This window comes from Bison bison, unplaced genomic scaffold (assembly GCF_000754665.1).
Source record: "Bison bison bison isolate TAMUID 2011002044 unplaced genomic scaffold, Bison_UMD1.0 scf7180017864471, whole genome shotgun sequence".
Taxonomy (NCBI): domain Eukaryota; kingdom Metazoa; phylum Chordata; class Mammalia; order Artiodactyla; family Bovidae; genus Bison; species Bison bison.
The window spans coordinates 20,331,701-20,349,089 of record NW_011495032.1 but is presented as its reverse complement, the minus strand read 5'-3'; the positions used below and the strand labels follow the sequence as shown (position 1 = coordinate 20,349,089).

General features: G+C 37.2%; 1 protein-coding gene across 3 annotated transcripts in view; it reads left to right on the top strand.

Annotated features, from left to right (window-relative positions):
- Positions 1 to 17,389, top strand: part of RFTN2 (raftlin family member 2) — a 78,704-nt gene that overhangs the window by 7,489 nt on the left and 53,826 nt on the right. For all 3 annotated transcript variants that reach the window (XM_010860909.1, XM_010860910.1, XM_010860911.1), the window contains exons 3-6: positions 7,900 to 8,083; positions 9,653 to 9,767; positions 13,499 to 13,778; positions 16,189 to 16,392. In XM_010860909.1, the coding sequence (XP_010859211.1) occupies positions 7,900 to 8,083; positions 9,653 to 9,767; positions 13,499 to 13,778; positions 16,189 to 16,392 (783 nt within the window). The remainder of the gene's footprint in view (positions 1 to 7,899; positions 8,084 to 9,652; positions 9,768 to 13,498; positions 13,779 to 16,188; positions 16,393 to 17,389) is intronic.

The window sequence follows — 17,389 nt, the reverse complement described above, 5'->3', positions numbered from 1 at the left end:
TCCAGGCCAGACTATTGGGGTAGGTAGCCATTCCCTTCTCCAGGGGTTCTTCTCAACCCAGGGATGGAACCCAGGTCTCTTGCATTGCAGGTGATTCTTTACCAGGGAAGCCCCTAAAATGTCAAAAGACTGCTGATACCAGGTATTTGTAAACTGGTACAACCACTTTGAAAAAAAAATGCTTTGTCATTATCTCTTTAGCAAAGATCCATATCCCAGTGGAAGCGTGGCTATGCATTCACCTGCAGCACATAGAAAAATATTGATAGAACGACTACTTGTAATAACCCCAAAAGAGTGAACAACTCAGAAATCTACAAACAAGAGATTGGAAAAGTAAATTATGGTATATCATACTATGCAGGGCTTCCCAGGTGGTGCTAGTGGTAAAGAACCAGCCTGCCAGTTCAGGAGACACAAGAGATGCAGGTTCGATCCCTGGATCAGGAAGATCCTCTGAAGTGGGAAATGGTAACCCACTCCAGTTCTTGCCTAGAAAATTTCATGGATTGGGGAGCCTGGAGGGCTACAGTCTATGGGGCTGCAGAGAGTCAAACACTACTGAGCGATTGAGCACATGTACCTGTATATACAATGCAACCCTACACTGCAGAAGTAAGACTCAGTTCAGTTCAGTCACTCAGTCGTGTCCGACTCTTTGCGACCCCATGAACCGTAGCATGCCAGCTTTTTCTGAAAAGGGCCAGATAGCAAATATTTTAGGCTTTGTGAGCCATGTGATCTCTGTCCTGACTACTCAGCTCAGCCAATGTAGAGTCAACATACCATATGCGACAAAACAGGCCATAGGCAGTACTTTTGTGGTTCTCTACTATAATGCAATGAGAAAAACAAATCATAACTACACAAGCTGTACCAGGTGAATTTCACAAGCTTAATGTTCAGTGAAAGAAAACAAACACAAAAGCACATATTGTATGATTCCATTTACATAAAGCTCCAAAAATTGAGAAAACTGAACTATAGTGTTTATTTACATTCTTGCATGCATGCATGCTAAGTCGCTTCAGTCATGTCCAACTCTTTGCAACCCTATGGACCATAGCCCACCAGGCTCCTCTGTCCATGAAATTCTCCAGGCAAGAATACTGGAGTGGGTTGCTGAGCCCTTCTCCAGGGGACCTTCCCGACCCAGGGATCAAATCCACATTTCTTATGTCTCCTACATTGGCAGGCAGGTTCTTTACCATGAGCGCCACCATTCTTGCATAGTTAACTAAGAAGAAGAGCAAGGAATTGAGGACCATAAAAGTCAAAGTAAAAGAAAAAGTCAAGTTAGCATAGAGTGGGAGAGAGGGATTGTGATCGTAAAGGGCGGAATGGTAGGCTTCTGAAGTGCCTGTCATTTTCAGATTTTTGAATGGATGGCATTACCAAATGTTGGCACTTTAAAATATGTTTTGTGCTTTCTGTATGTTACGTTTCTACCCCCAGACAAGATTTTTTTTAAGGTTAAAAAAAAAAGCTAAGTAGGAAGTGGGAGTAAGACAGACAAGGCTGAAAGACAAGATGAACAGACTCAGAAACAAGAGAATATTTCATGGTTTGGGAACTGTAAATAGAATAGGTGGAGTGCAGCACATGAAGGAGGCAGCAGTGGAACACAGACTGCAAGAGTTTTAAGTGGTCATGATGTGATCTTTTGCACAGCTGCCTATAATAATGAACTATGTAGTTCCTCCAGTTGGAGTGTATTTCAAAACTACAACTGTATTACTTCAATTAAATATATTAATGAGTGACTACAAAGATGGCAACTTTTATTGAAAACAAAAAGTTATGTAATTTGGATGTTCCTTATATAGTAGTTTATATTTCTAAGTAACAAAACATTTTGACAAGTAGCGTAAACCAGATACTCCTTTTAATATCCATACATTAAATTGCTTAATAATTTATAGAAATCAAAAGCTTTAGTGCAGCTCATGTCTGAATTTGCACAAATTCCGAATTAACAAAATTGCAAATGAAGTTTTACTTTCCTGTAGGTGCTAAAAGGGCTTCCCAGGTGGCACTAGTGGTAAAGAATTTGCCTGCAAATGCAGGAAACTTGAGAGATGCAGGTTTTATCCCTGGATCGTGAAGATCCCCTGGAGGGTATGGCAACCCACTCCAATATTCTTGCCTGAAGAATTCCATGGAGTCATTCTGTCTGGTACAGTCACAGCCTTTGTTGTTGTTGTTGCTGTTCTGTTGCTCAGTTGTGTCGGACTCTTTGCCACCCCATGGACTGCAGCACACCAGGCTTCCCTGTCCTTCACTATTTCCTGGAGTTTGCTCCAACTCATGTCCATTGAGTCAGTGATGTCATCCAACCATCTCATCCTCTGTCACCCCTTCTCCTGCCTTCAATCTTTCCCACCATCAGGGGCACAGCCTTACCACTCACTAACAATCTGGGCAAGTTATCAAACCTCTCTCTTCCTGAGTTTCCTCATTTGAGAACAGTGATAATATCTACCTTATGGAGTTTTTGTAAGGACTTATTAATATTAGGCATGTAAAGCACTTCACATAGTGCCTGGCACAGAATACCCTGGTATATGTTACTTGTTATTTTTTACTATAATTGCTAAATATAATATGGATTTTGACAGTCTGTTCCCTTTTGAAAATATGGTAAGATTACTTGCCAGTGTTTGCCATCGTATCTTTATCTGAGGAAATAATGTTTCATAAATATTTCAAAAATACATACCAATCTTCACAAAAAAACACATTTATATGTCCTGGACTTTTTTCATAGAGTTACATCATCAGAGCGAAGCTTTTGGTATTGAACAAGTTCTTAGCTTTATACTAAAAGAATGTGACTTTTTTGTATTTTTAAAATTAGATCTTTATCTATGAAGTTTTTAAGCAAAGGACCATAAAAAAGTGTACTGATATTTTATTTCAGAAACTATGAGGAAAAATGACAGAACGTTACTTAACCTTCTATATGTTTACATTTTAATGAGAAAAAAATCCACACTGCATGTGGGTAGTTTTCAAAGCAACTACAAAATACTTTCCTTCACAATGGCCTTGTAAGGTATAATAAAGCTTTTACCAATCATGTAGCATTGATTGAATAGCAACCAACCCCACCCATTAATGCTGTCAACAACGTTGGTTCCATCTCCCAAGGAACTGAGAAGGAACTCTTGGTGGTTGAGGAGCTAAGAGCAAGATGGCTCGCAGCTGCTGCTAACTGCCTGTGCTCTTCAGTTCTAGCCAAAACAACCACACCTCCCCGCTAATTTCCTGTGTTTTAAAGTAATAGAGTCTCTGATATTACTACCCCAGTGTAAGGAGATCAAATCAAAGGCTTGACGCAGACACCAAGCCTCTCACAGAAACGTAATTATCCACTCTAGTGAGCGCTGATGAAAATACCTCACTCTGGGGGCACAACTCGCCCTTCTTCACGTCTCTAAGCTGAATCAGGTTGCCAGTCTCTTTTCAGCACAGTTTAAAGCATTATTAAGAATAGAGGGGATTACATGAAGGGATGTTCTCAACAAAACTTCCAGATTTATTTCTCTTTTCCTTGCTCCTGGGTTTACTTTTCTTGAATGACACTGGCATGTTTAAAGTAAGTCACAATGTCAGATAAGAAAGACAGTCTGCCAACAGAGTGAATCACAGCCCTCTTCTCACCACCATCCTCCTGTCTCCACTAAGAAGAAGATTCAGTGACACTGGGCCCACATGGCAACTACTGGACCAAGGCTGCTGCACTCTCAGATGAGGTATTAAGTCTTCCCCAGGTCCCTTCTCCAGCACAGCCCCTTTCTTTGTTTAATCAAGCTGGTACCTTTGGACATTTGAGTCTGGGACTCCATGGAATAGATCGGTGTGAGTTAGGGACCCTGGTCTGGAGAGTGAGCTGGGGACACCTAATCTACAGGGTGAGTTAGGGATTTGAGGTCTAGAGTGTGAGTTAAGGGCCTCTGATCTAGAATTCTACAGACGGACCCAGGCTGGGCTTTTGAAATAAGTCCAGATCTCTACAATGAACTTCTTCCTGGAGATTTTTTTTTTAAACCAACAATGACTTGTCTCTGAGAACAGCTTCCATTCAAAACCGTCTTTTCTGAGCTGGGCCACCAACAGAGAGACACGTCTCTGATGTCTCTGTGTTTATTTTGTACCAGGCCCTGGGCTCATGTTTTATAGTTACTATCAAAGCAACTCTATGAAGTTAATTTGTCCCCATCTCAGAGAAGCAAAGTAACTGATTCCAGATTTAGTACATGGCATAATTTGAGCCCGGGTGATTTGCTTCCCGATCCTAACGCTAACAGTGAGAATAGTGTGCTGCCCCTCTTTCCGCGGGAAAGGACTTTATTTAACAAAGCAGCCAACAGTTGTGTAGCACATGCTAGCTACATGCCAGATGCTTTCTAGGAACAAATATAAACTTATAAATATAAATTTATTCAATCCTAACAACCCTATAGAGACTGTTATTATTCTCACCTTGCAGATGAGGAAACTGAGGCACATGGGTGCAAAGTACCTTGCCGGCCCTCAGCAGTGAAAGTGAAAGTGCAGAGTCCTAACCACTGGGCCACAACGGAATTCCCCATAGAATCTATTTTCTAAACTGCTGCTCCGTGAGCATCCTGGAGCTCTGTTCACTGAATATGTTAATGTTACAACCAATTTTTCATACAGCTGGTCCTTTAATAAGTATATTTTAAGCATTTACAGTAATTGTCATGTCTATGCTGAGTGCAATTTATCAAAAGACACACAGACCTCCAAGTAGAAGAACATGCACATTTGAGACAGTTGAATAATTAATGTAAAGCACTGGGCCCAAAGTGATATGATCCTTACAAAAACTTATGCTAAGATATGCTTATAAGTATTGATGTACAACTTTTCTTTACCCCCTTTGTGGCTTTCTTGGACTTCTTAGTTTGTAATTCCTCCCAAAACTTCTGTCTGTTTGTATGTTTGTGTTCTGTGCATTAACATTATTTTGCATTGAACTCAAGACAATAACCTTACTTCACTGAGAGTAGAAGAGGATGTAGATTAGACAAGAAAAACTGGATTTGTTCCATTGTCACAAAATTTCTCTGACATCACCAGAGAACAGGGTGTTCCTCAGAAATACATTCTCTAACTGAACGGAAATCTCTTTGAGCACCAGTGTCATTTTGTTATAGCCATCTTCTCCATGATTGCATTTAATGTGCTACAGAAGTCTGCCTTTGAAAACAGTGTTCTGAAACAATAGAATGGAGGGAATGACTTCATTATCAAGTGGACCAGTGAAGTGTAGAAGGTATTTTAAGTGACCTCAGACTGTAAAGTTTTTATAGTTCTTTTATCTAGTTTCATAATTCATTTTATTCCCTCTGATGTCCTCTGCCCCCTTGCAGGCCATCACTCTTTCCTTGCTGCTGCTGCTAAGTCGCTTCAGTCATGTCCGACTCTGTGCGACCCCATAGACGGCAGCCCACCAGGCCCCGCCGTCCCTGGAATTCTCCAGGCAAGAACACTGGAGTGGGTTGCCATTTCCTCCTCCAATGCATGAAAGTGAAAAGTGAAAGTGAAGTCGCTCAGTCGTGTCCGACTCTTAGCGACCCCATGGACTGCAGCCTAGCAGGCTCCTCCGTCCATGGGATTTTCCAGGCAAGAGAACTGGAGTGGGGTGCCATTGCCTTCTCCCTTTCCTTGCTACTTCTGTCCAAGTAGGGGCTCCAAGCCTCTACCAAAAGACTTAGCACTAAACATAAGATGCCTTTAAGTTGTACACACAGACAGAATTAACTAACATTGAATCTCATAACCAGAAAGCTGTGCTCTTTTCAGTTCTTTTTAAGCCATCTAATCAGTTTAGAGTTGGATGGCTAATTCTCCCTTTCGACAAAGATAGACTAGGGCTGTGTGGCTCAGCCTTTGGCAGATAACAGTCTCCCGCTAGATTCTGATAAGTGTTTTCTTTTTGTTGCATTTATTCATATGTAACTTTCTACTCATGGTAAGTGATTCTGGTTTTATGCCCGTAAAGAATTCTCAGTCAAACAGCAGAGCCAGATATATAAACAAGTAACTATAATGTAGTTTGGTAAGGGAGCTAGTAGGATGCACAGCACAGAGGAAGGCGTGATTAACTCAGCTTGGGGAGCAGGAAAGGAAATGAAGGTCTGTAGGCATGAAATAGTGTGCCTGGCTCAGGAACACCAGTAAATCAGGCCTGCCAAAGCAAGACGTACAAAAAAAAGACCGACAAGACTGAAGGCTGAGTAAGTAGATAGAGGCCAGACTCTGAAGATTCTTCTGAATTATGCTAAATATTTCCATTTTCTACAAATAAGCAATGAGATCTATTAAAAGATTGAAATTTTCTTTAGAACTGTATAGGATTAGTATAGACGTCTAAAAATAAGTTTAGGCTACATTTCATTCCTTAGTCTTAACAGTTTATTCTCTTTTATAGTTTCTTATTTCCTTTGTTTGGAAATCAGCGTTGGTAGTTAAATACTAAAAAAAGTAAAATCAAATGAATCACAGAGTGATTGCCACACAAGCAGGCAGAACTGGGTCATTTTGCAATGAAATCCAGCTGTTTCTTCCAAGCCCAGGATCACTCTCTTTGTTTTTATTCCTATTCATAATGATGAAAATATATTGTATATAGATTAGTTTAAATCCAAAAAAGGATGAACATTTGAGTAAATGGATTCATCATGGTTTATATAACTTTTCTTGGAGTGCTTTATTTTCATTTGAAAAGTTGGCATGAACCCACATGAACCCAAGTGGTGTGTTTCTGTTCCATCACGTGGATCTGAATGTAAGAGCCAGTGGGGATTTCCTCTGACCCTTCTTCCTTGTCTGCTTCTTAACCTACTTCCTGTGTTTGGGCAGCTGGCAGCAGCTCTTTGCTGGACAGCACTGACCACACTAACAGAATGCCAACAACCAGTGCTACCCATACCTGGAGTTAATTTCGTATGTCTTGTTACTCAAGAGATAACCAAATTACAGCTCTATTTATAGCTATTAATTCTTGGTGGTTTTCCAGAAAGTTAGAAATAATATTACAGAAAATGAAGTTGTTTTTAAAATTAATACTGAAAAAATATTCATTTCCCATATAACACACCCTTTTCCTTTTACTGAAAACTATACAGATTCTACTTTTCTATAGTTTCTACAGATTTGTCCTACTTCAAAGGGATGGTTCAACTGCATACCAAATTTTGCATTTAAATTTCCTTTATATTTAGAATTTTTGCTTATTAAAAAGAATTTCTGGGTACCTTTACTTTTTCAGTTTCTTTACTCAAATATTTATTAAGTGCCATAAGAAATCATATTTTTAGTTTCCCAGAGAAACTTAAAACATGATGTTTTTGAAGTGTAATTGGAAATAAGAAAGCACTTAACAATTCTTGCTTAACAAATATCATTTCTTCATTTTTAGTCTTTAGATTTGTATGAATATCACTCTTAAGAAATTTTACATCTCATCTTGTCCAGAATCATAAAAACAATTGGCTTCTAAACCTAATACTGTTTCTCCTATATATGTCTTCTATATCTATTAATGGAAATATAGTCACTCAAATGAAATCCTAAAATATAAAACTGCCTTAATAGAAATTGAAACATACATATATATATACAAGGTATTATATTTCCACTTTAAGACATATTGGTAATACTATATATCTGCCAGCTTTTAAGATTACTTTTGCTTTTTTTTCTGGAATTAACTTAGAAAATATGTAATCCCTGTTAGTGTAACTTTATTTGAGATTAAGTCATATGCATGAGTGTGTTTTCTATTCATTAGTGTCATCACACATAGATAGAAATAATGTATAGTTCAACTTTATGAATGTGCAAATGTCTCTGTATTTGATATTTCAGCTTCACCAAACCCAGAAGTCATCAAGATAAATTCCATTCTTGATATAGTAACAAAAGTGGAAGACTACTATCTTAAAGGATATATTGTTGGAGCTATTCATCCTGTTATACAACCTGTGGGGCAGCAAAAACACTTGCCTGCAAGTTACCTATACAGGGTGGTGCTATCGCGCCTGAAATTAAGGTAAGGCTGGTGCTCAAGAAAACTGTCATATTGAGAAGCTGTTAAGAGAGAAAGTTTTCTTTGGCTAAAAGAAAAGAAAGTTTGAACCCAGTGATGGAGAATAAAGGATAATTAGGGGTTTTGGCTTAAAGGCAGATTTTCCAACAGTTGAACTTGGATTGGGAGAAGAAAATGTCAATCTCCTTCCTTAAAACTTCTCAGGATTGAGCCCCTTGCAGACAAAAATAGGTCCTTGGTAAGGATGTCAGTGAACAGAAGAAAAGAAAAATATACTCAAGAAGAGCGAGAACACTCCTGTAGCAACTTCACCAGATGAGGGAGTAACAGTTAGCTGCCTCCAATCACTGAGCTGAAAGAGCTGACTGAACAAGTCCTCTTTCACTGAGCATTTTTTCTGAAGTGTCCGATGTAGTTTTACTAACAGTAGCCACAGAAACTAACTTCCAAAACTTCTACAGCAAAAAGTCCTACATGCTGAGTTCTTATAAACTGGATAGATCTCTTACCAGCTTTTTCCAAAAACTAGGAGATAAAAGTCATCCTTTTTAGATTTTTTTTTTAGCTTTTTAAATTTTAATGGCTGCTTTTCCAGACAATACAAATGTTTTTCCTAACCTAGCTTGTACATTTGATAGTATTCAGAATACTGTTGTTCCTTACAGGTGGAAAAGTAAAAATAACCAAACCAATGTCTTTGATACACATATTAAATATTTGTTACACAACTCTTCAACTGTATCAAAATCATTTCAAAGACCAAGGTAGAAATTGTGTTTTCTCTTTACAGTGATGGACTAATAATCACTTTAACTGTGAAAGGACTAAGCAGAGAAGGGAAAATGAAATAAGGGAAAGAGAGAAGAAAACAGAAAGATTGGGGGAAAAGAAAAGGCTTTAAAAAAAAATTCCCAATGTGCTTTTAGGAACCCTGTCTGCTACTGAATAACTAACTGCCCACTTGGACATTCTGAGAGGACATGTACACAACCAGCTTTATCCATGACAGGGTGCCACATCAGGTCTTTACTAGTTCAAGCATTACTACGTAAATAGGTCACTTACCACACAGTAGCAACACTTTATGTCCTAACTACAAATCTTATAAACCATGGATAAGTTATTTTTCTCTTTTTGCTCTACTTCAAATAGATTTAGCAGTGCCCTGCCATGGCTAAGAATAATCAAGGGGGGAAGGTGAGAAAAGAAGAAAAAGGAAAAAGATAGGACAATATGTATCTGCACTTAAGAAGGATCACTTTTGCACAATAATGAGGTATAGCTGTGATCTAAAATAATTTCTCATAACTTATCAAAACAATGGACGTGTAGCTTTTCTTTCATGTTAAATTAGAAATTAAATTCTTAGAGATTTTAACCAAGGTAATCTAAATAGAAATTATTATGTTTTTTTCTGATAATTTTACATAAGAAGACAACCATTAAAGTTGAAATAACAAAGAAAAAGGGATACCTTGACCTTATTTGTGAGTAGCTCACTCATTTTCACATGAGCTTATTAGTTAAAAATTAACAATTGGCTTCCAACCATAAACATATTCTTTGTTACAGCACGAAGCATTCGACAGCACCCAGTGGACAAAGACGCCCAAGGCTTGTGATTGAGGAATGTCCTTTAACTTATGAGACACAAACAAATGACGTAACAAAAGAACTGATAGAAAAGGTACTAAAATACATGTTTTTACATGGGACATTGAGAAATATTTCATATTTCTTCATCAGTTTCCTTTCCTACTTTAAAAAGAACAGAGAAATGATAGGTGACTTAGTCTACTAGGCTTTAAAACAAAGCATATTACCAAATTGTAGAATTAAAAACAGAAATAGAGGCCAGTGAAACAGAAAAGAAATGCCAGAAATAAATTAATACATATATAAGAGGTTTCATAACAAACCTGATAAATAAAATGGAGAAATAACCATTATTTAGTGAATGGTGCTGGAAAAATGGGCAATCGATCGGTAGAAAATAGACTCCACACATTTCACATAAAATAAAGAGTTAAGTTTTTCAAGTTTAAAAAATCCAAAAGAAAATGAAAGACTGGACATATTTAATTATAACAGTAGTTGAGGAACTTGAGTTTGAATATATAAATATAATTATATACTAGGAAAAAAAGAATCCGGAGAAATGGTCAAGAAATGTGTCTTACGGAAGCTTCATTTTCAGAGTATATAGGAAATGAACACAAAAGCATGAAAGTACATTCAGTCTTGAATGGACCGACAATCCACAGAAAGTACAAAGGAAACACAAATAATGAAGAAACATTTGGCAAAGGGTTCAACCTAACTAATAAATTTTAATGTAAGTAAAAACTGAGAAGTAATACCTCACCAGTATGAACTGAGAAATTAAGTTGAAAATATTAAATTCAGTGCTGTAAAGACCTTTAAGAAAAAATTCAAATATAATCATATATAATGCAGTTAGCACTGGAATAAATTAGTACAGTGAATATCAATTTGGTTATAAAAATCATAAATCTTATTTTATTTTCCTTTTTAGGAATCTATTCCAGGAAATTGACTGAAAAGGGAAAAGTCATGTTTATGCAAAGATACCTTAAACAGGGGCCAAATTCTCAACAACTGGAAAACTGAGAAGGAGGCAATGGTCTAACAATAAGATAGAATACTTTATGGGCATTGAACATGACAAGTACATTGGCTGTTGAGAGAAAAAAATCTATTCGATAGAACTTCATAAACCTTAAATGAAAAATTAAACACTATATGTATATTGATCGAAAAATTGTACATTCATAAGTATTTGAAGTTGACAGGATTTGATGGCTAAAGTTTGGATTTTTTTAACTTTAGTTGCATTGACATATGTGTAAGGTTTAGCTTTATTTAAATGAATACAGCCAAAAACCTAAGGCATTTCCTGTCAAATAAGAAACTGTGAAATTTGTTCACTGTTACTATTGTGTTGTTTCCAAGAATTAAATGACCATGTAAGACTATCTGTGGCTTGTGTTTTGCCAGTTATAGCAGCTAAGTATTTCCCATTTAGATATAAAGTCACCATTCATTAAGGTTTTTTAGGAACAGTTTTCAAAACTAGATTTTTATAAACAAGGTACTCATACACTATTTACTGCTACTATTCTGGGAAATATTTTTTATGGGAATAAATTCACTCCAGAAACAAAAATGAAACTGCTAATTTAGTCTTAATAGATCGTCATGAGAGCCCTTGTTTTGCATTTGACTTCCTGAACACAGTTAAAGATCTATTTAAACAGGAAAGTACTATTATTTCAGCAATTAGAGTAATGGGATTATTTTATGAAGAGAACAGCTTCAGGAAACATAGCATGTGAAATGTTTGAACATTGCCCCGTGTATGAACAAGAGCAATAGATAAGTGCCAAATACTATTTTTGAACAAATGCTTTATATAAAGAGTTGATTATTGAACAGCTAGATTTTAGGTTATTTTAATATTATGTCAATGTTTGCTCTTTTTTAAATTTAGATTTACAAATGTTTTCCCTAGGATTTCTAAATAAAAAACATTAAAAACATCACTCTTCTAAATTAAAAATGGAAAAGACAGTACTATTCCATAAGATAACCAAACTTTTCCAGACAAAACTTTTTAGTAGTAGAGAAAGACTTCTGTACTTTTTCACCCAAATCAACAAATAAAACCTAGAAAAAGCACTTTGACCTGGCTCCTTACCACATGTCCTCTCCTCTCCCAGGAGTCCTGATATAAAGGACAATTTATGGTTATTTTGGAGGTTTCTTGCAATGCTACAGTCATAATGTGTTAATTTATAGGAGTAAATGATACTGTGTCAGCAGTGTTTGTCCTAGCTCCAAATACCCATAGTTTCTGCCTGGCTCAGAATTCCCTCCTCTTCGGCCAGAGCTAAGTTACAGTCGGCCCCTTTAAGTGGATATTGCAGCCTGATTTCACCCTGCTTCTTCTTCTTGTTTAAAAAAATATTTACTTATTCGGCTGCACGGGTCTTAGTTGGGCTTCCCCAGTGGCTCAGCTGTAAAGAATCTGCCTGCAATGTAAGAGCCGTAGGAGACACAGGCTCGATATCTGGGTCTGGAAGATCCCCTGGAGGAGGGCATAGCGACCCACTGCAGTAGTCTTGCCTGGAGAATCCCATGGACAGAGGACCCTGGTAGGCTACAGTCCATAGGGATGCAAATAGTTTGTCAAAATTGAAGTGACTTGGAACACACACATGGTCTTAACTGTGGCATGCAGAATCTTTAGCTGTAACATGCAAACTCTTAGTTGGACATGTGGGATCTAGTTCCCTGAGCAGGGATTGAACTTGGGCACCCTGCACTGGGAACACGGAGTCTTAGCCACTGGACCACCAGGGAAGTCCCTCACCACTCTTCTTACTGGCCTTTTTCATTCCCTTTCATTTCTGACTATAGATGTTTGCACTTGCAATCCGCATCATAACTCTTTCTTCCCCTTCCAAGTAAATTTAAAACACTTAAAACATTTAAAGTAGTGACAATATAAAAGATGTTTCTATTTCTTCATTTTAACGTATTTAACGAATACTTATAGAGCATATATAGGTACAAAACATTGCAACACAAAAATGAGTAAGATAGTGCCTACCCTCAAAAGAAGTGTGTTTAACACAGGAGAAAGACATGACACAAAAAGAACAAAGAAATGATGCAAAAGCAGAGAAAGAAAAGTGCCAAGTGTGAAAATAATCACTCTTAAGCTCTCAAATGATTTCACTGGCATTGTCATGTGTTTCTGAACCCTACTCAGTAACTGACAAGATTGAATCTAATTATGTGTATTTGGCCCAGAAAGGAGACAATAGCTTCAAGATATGAGCAGATCAGAGTGGGAGTATGAATTTGGCTTATGTATATGCATACACATTTGTCAAGAGTAAGTCTTTTAACATTTTTCTTTTAACATTTTTCTTCTACATCAAGCAAACAAGACTGCATGTTTTCTGCTTTTAAATTAATGTCTCTTCTTTATTAATTAAGATGTATTTGGTAATGTTATTTTTGAGCATTTCTTAGAATAGTTTTATATTTTACTTCAACTGGAGAAACCATTGTTAACAGGGCTGCAAAATTCATGCTATAGAATTATTAGTTCTTCCCAAATAATAACCTTTTGGAGAAAATACAATTCTTGTTTTCATAATTTCTAAAGTGTATTAGTTCTGTTTGAAGAAGTCAGAATAATAGTGTGACTCTGTCTTAGGCCTGGTCCTGTATTAGAGGTCATTAGTTTGTTTATGAATAGGCCATTAGTTACTGGTCGATTTACTCCTTTTCTAATGGATTTCCTTAATAAGCCTAAAGATTAATTGATAAAGTAATCAATGTAAATGAAGTTTACATTTTGTTCTAATATCTCTTTTTAAACCTCAGGTTAACGTAGCTGCTAAAAGAGGAATGAGATTTGTTGGATTCATATCACAGCATTACCCACCACTTAAATTCTGCAATGGAACCAACCTCGATGGAGACATTGAATCAACACTGCATGTGAGACGTAGTCCAGAGGAAAACTGTAAAAACTGGAATGAAGGAACATTAAGTGGGCAATCGTCTGAAAGTGGAATCGAGGAAGAACTGCATCGTGAAAGTGGACAGTGTCAAATGGAACGAGATGGCAGCCCCAGTTTCTCTAAATCAAGAAAAGGAGAAGGTAATAATAGACAAGAAGAGTAGAAATAGGATCTATATTCTTTTAAATTTAGCAAAAATATGTTTTGAAGGGTTTTTAACAAATACGAGACAAATTATATCTCTAAAGATTAGTGAATAAACTTGTATAAACTTGTCTTGATTTTTTTTAATTATTACAGATGGGTGTAAGGTAGGGCAGTTTTCCATACAGTTATCCCTGGCATGGTCATACACCATCCACATAATGAAACTTTGTGTTAAAAATTGGCTTCTGTTTAGTCATGAACCAACACCTCTGTAAAATGAAGGCTGTGCATGTGTACCAAAAAAGTGATTCTGTAAAGAAAGCTGTTCTGATTTATGTTTTTCTCTAAAAACAGTCTGTGAGAATTTTAGTTTTGGCCTTTCCCATTTCATGGATGGTTTTCACCTTTGAAGTTAATTGGCTTCCTTTAATCACCAACTGGAATATGAGAATGCACATCATGATGAAACAATTAATATAACAATAGTGCCTGCATCCTTAAATAACTTTAAACAATAGTTTTATTCTTCTTTGCAGCTAGCAAGTCTTCCCAAGAAACTGAGAGTATTTTGGACTGTTCTAAGTTTTCTGATACATTTATGGACATGATTTAAAAAGCACTAATAGAGAAAATCAAAGACTGTGTAAACCTTAGAATTAGGAGTTTACAGTCTGACTGCCTCAGTGTCTTTATAGAAAGGTGTTGCTGTGATAAATAGAAATGAGATGTCTACAAAGTGCTTATTCTGCCTGGCACAGAATAGACTCTGTATTAAGTTAGCTGCTATTAACTGATCCTTTGATCAGTCTTGGTGCTGAGGCCACATGCACTGGTGGTATCAGCTTTCTGGGTTGTGGTGAGATTGCTCAATATTTGTGCATGGCAGACATTCATTGGACCACAGTCAGCATGGCCTCCTTAAGAAAGAACCAAGAGCATTTCCCAGCTCATCATCTCCCCACCTCACCACCACCACCACCATTCCATTTTTATTTAACCAGTTCTTTAGCTAACTACCACCCTGATTTTCCTGTAGTGTGAAAAATTTAGGAATGTAAGAGTGAACGAGTGTTGGAATTATGGTCATTATTATATTCTATTCTATATTCTGTTATATGGTCAACTATTATATTCTATCCACATGTATGCTGCATGCTAAGTCCAACTCTTTGCAACCCTATGGACTATAACCCACCAGGCTTCTCTGTCCATGGGACTCTCCAGGCAAGAATAATGGAGTGGGTTGCCATCCCCTCCTTCAGGGGATCTTCCTGACCCAGGGATTGAACCCAAGTCTCTTGCATCGCCTGCGTTGGCAGGAGGGTTCTTTACCACTAGCACCACCTGGTATCCATGCTATACTATGCTATGCTATGCTAAGTCACTTCAGTCGTGTCCGACTCTGTGTGACCCCATAGACAGTAGCCCACCAGGCCCGTGGCTACTTTTAAACTCGTGCTCATTCCCATCCTGACTTTGATTAGATCAAATGTCTATTCCTAATCTTTTAAATTCCAAATCGAATATGCTACTTAATTATCAGTCTTTAGATTCTGCCTTCTATTTAGATTATTTTAAAACCCTGATAACTTTTCTATGCTAGGGGTTGGTTCTTAACTTTTGGTGCAGGGGGTTGGGAGCAGACACATAATAAAGACCTCTTGGAGAGTCTGGTGAAATCCATGGAAACTCACCAAGAAAAACACAGATAACACACATATCCCTAATACTGTCTGTGATGAAAATGACGTCAGACTTCCTAATGCACAACCAATGATGTGGGTCCATGGACCTCCAAGTTAAGAATTTGCTAACTTAAAGTAGTATGCATTCTAGAGTCACTTTCACATATGTATCCAAGGAATGAGTAATGTTTGTAATAACAGAAATTCAATAATAATATCTATTTCCATCAATAGGAGAAAAGTAAACTTGAATGCTATGTAACAGTTAAACTAAATGAACAAGACCTACATGTATTAATTATACTTCTAAAGCATAATATTGAACAAGAAAATTAACTTATGGATTGATACATACAACACCCCATTTTTAAAAAATTTTAAATTGCAAAACATCATTTATATGTATAGACATGTATTTTAAAGAACAGAAATACTTGCATGAGACTGATTAACACCAAATTCATTACAGTAGCTATTTCTGGAGAATAGGATTAGGAGAGATACATCGTGAGCCTTATCTACATACATCTCTCATTTCCTTGAAAAAGCTCTGATGCAAACATGGCCCAAAGTTAACATTTGATAAAACTTGCATGGTAGGTAATTTTATTATTCTCTGTGCCTGTATGCTTGAAATAGCTCAGGATTAATTAAATTTTTAAAAAACAATTTTAGTAATCCTTTCCCTTTTTTCTTCCTTCTGAACACCTATCCTCAGATAACAAGTTGTATACAGTCTTCAATGTTTTTGATGATGAATCAACCTGCTGGAACTATCAGGAAGGCATCCTGTCAATGAAAGTAACAAGAAAAGGCTCTGTCATTAGTACACTTGATGCTGATTGGCTGGAGTTAACTACATTTTATTATAAACAAGGCTTGTCTTTAATTGATTCTTTTGTATGCTGGGAAACATCTAAAGGTAAGTTTTATATTATGATATGTTGATACCTAAAAAATTTGACCTGTGTCAGAGTTGGTGGAAATGTTTTTGCCTCTCAAGTTCCATGGCTAAAAGGACAGATATTACTACTAAGAAAAAAGATTCTAATTATTGCACAGTATAGTTCAGTTTAGTCGCCCAGTTGTGTCTGACTCTGCAACCCCATGAACTACAGCACACCAGGCCTCCCTGTCCATCACCAACTCCCAGAGTTTACCCACTCTGATTTCCATTGAATCGGTGATGCTATCCAACCATCTCATCCTCTGTCATCCCCTTCTGCTGTCAATCTTTCTCAGCATCAGGGTCTTTTCAAATGAGTCAGCTCTTCACATCGGGTGGCCAAAGTATTGGAGTTTCAGCTTCAACATCAGTCCTTCCAATGAATACCCAGGACTGATCTCCTTTAGGATGGACTGGTTGGATCTCCTTGCAGTCCAAGGGACTCTCAAGAGTCTTCTTCAACACCACGCTTCAAAAGCATCAATTCTTCAGCACTCAGCTTTCTTTATAGTCCAACTCTCACATCCATACATGACCACTGGAAAAACCATAGCTTTGATTAGATGGAACTTTGTTGAGAAAATAATGTCTCTGCTTTTTAATATGCTGTCTAGGCTGGTCATAACTTTCCTTCCAAGGAGTAAGTGTCTTTTAATTTCATGGCTGCAGTCACCATCTGCAGTGATTTTGGAGCCCAGAAAAATAAAGTCAGCCACTGTTTCCACTGTTTCCCCATCTATTTGCCATGAAGGACAGGACTGGATGCCATGATCTTAGTTTTCTGAATGTTGAGCTTTAAGCCAACTTTTTCACTTTCCTCTTTCATTTTCATCAAGAGGCTCTTTAGTTCTTCTTCACTTTCTGCCATAAGGGTGGTGCCATCTGCATATCTAAGGTTATTGATATTTCTCCCGGCAATCTTGATTCCAGCTTATGTTTCTTCCAGCCCAGCGTTTCTCATGATGTACTCTGC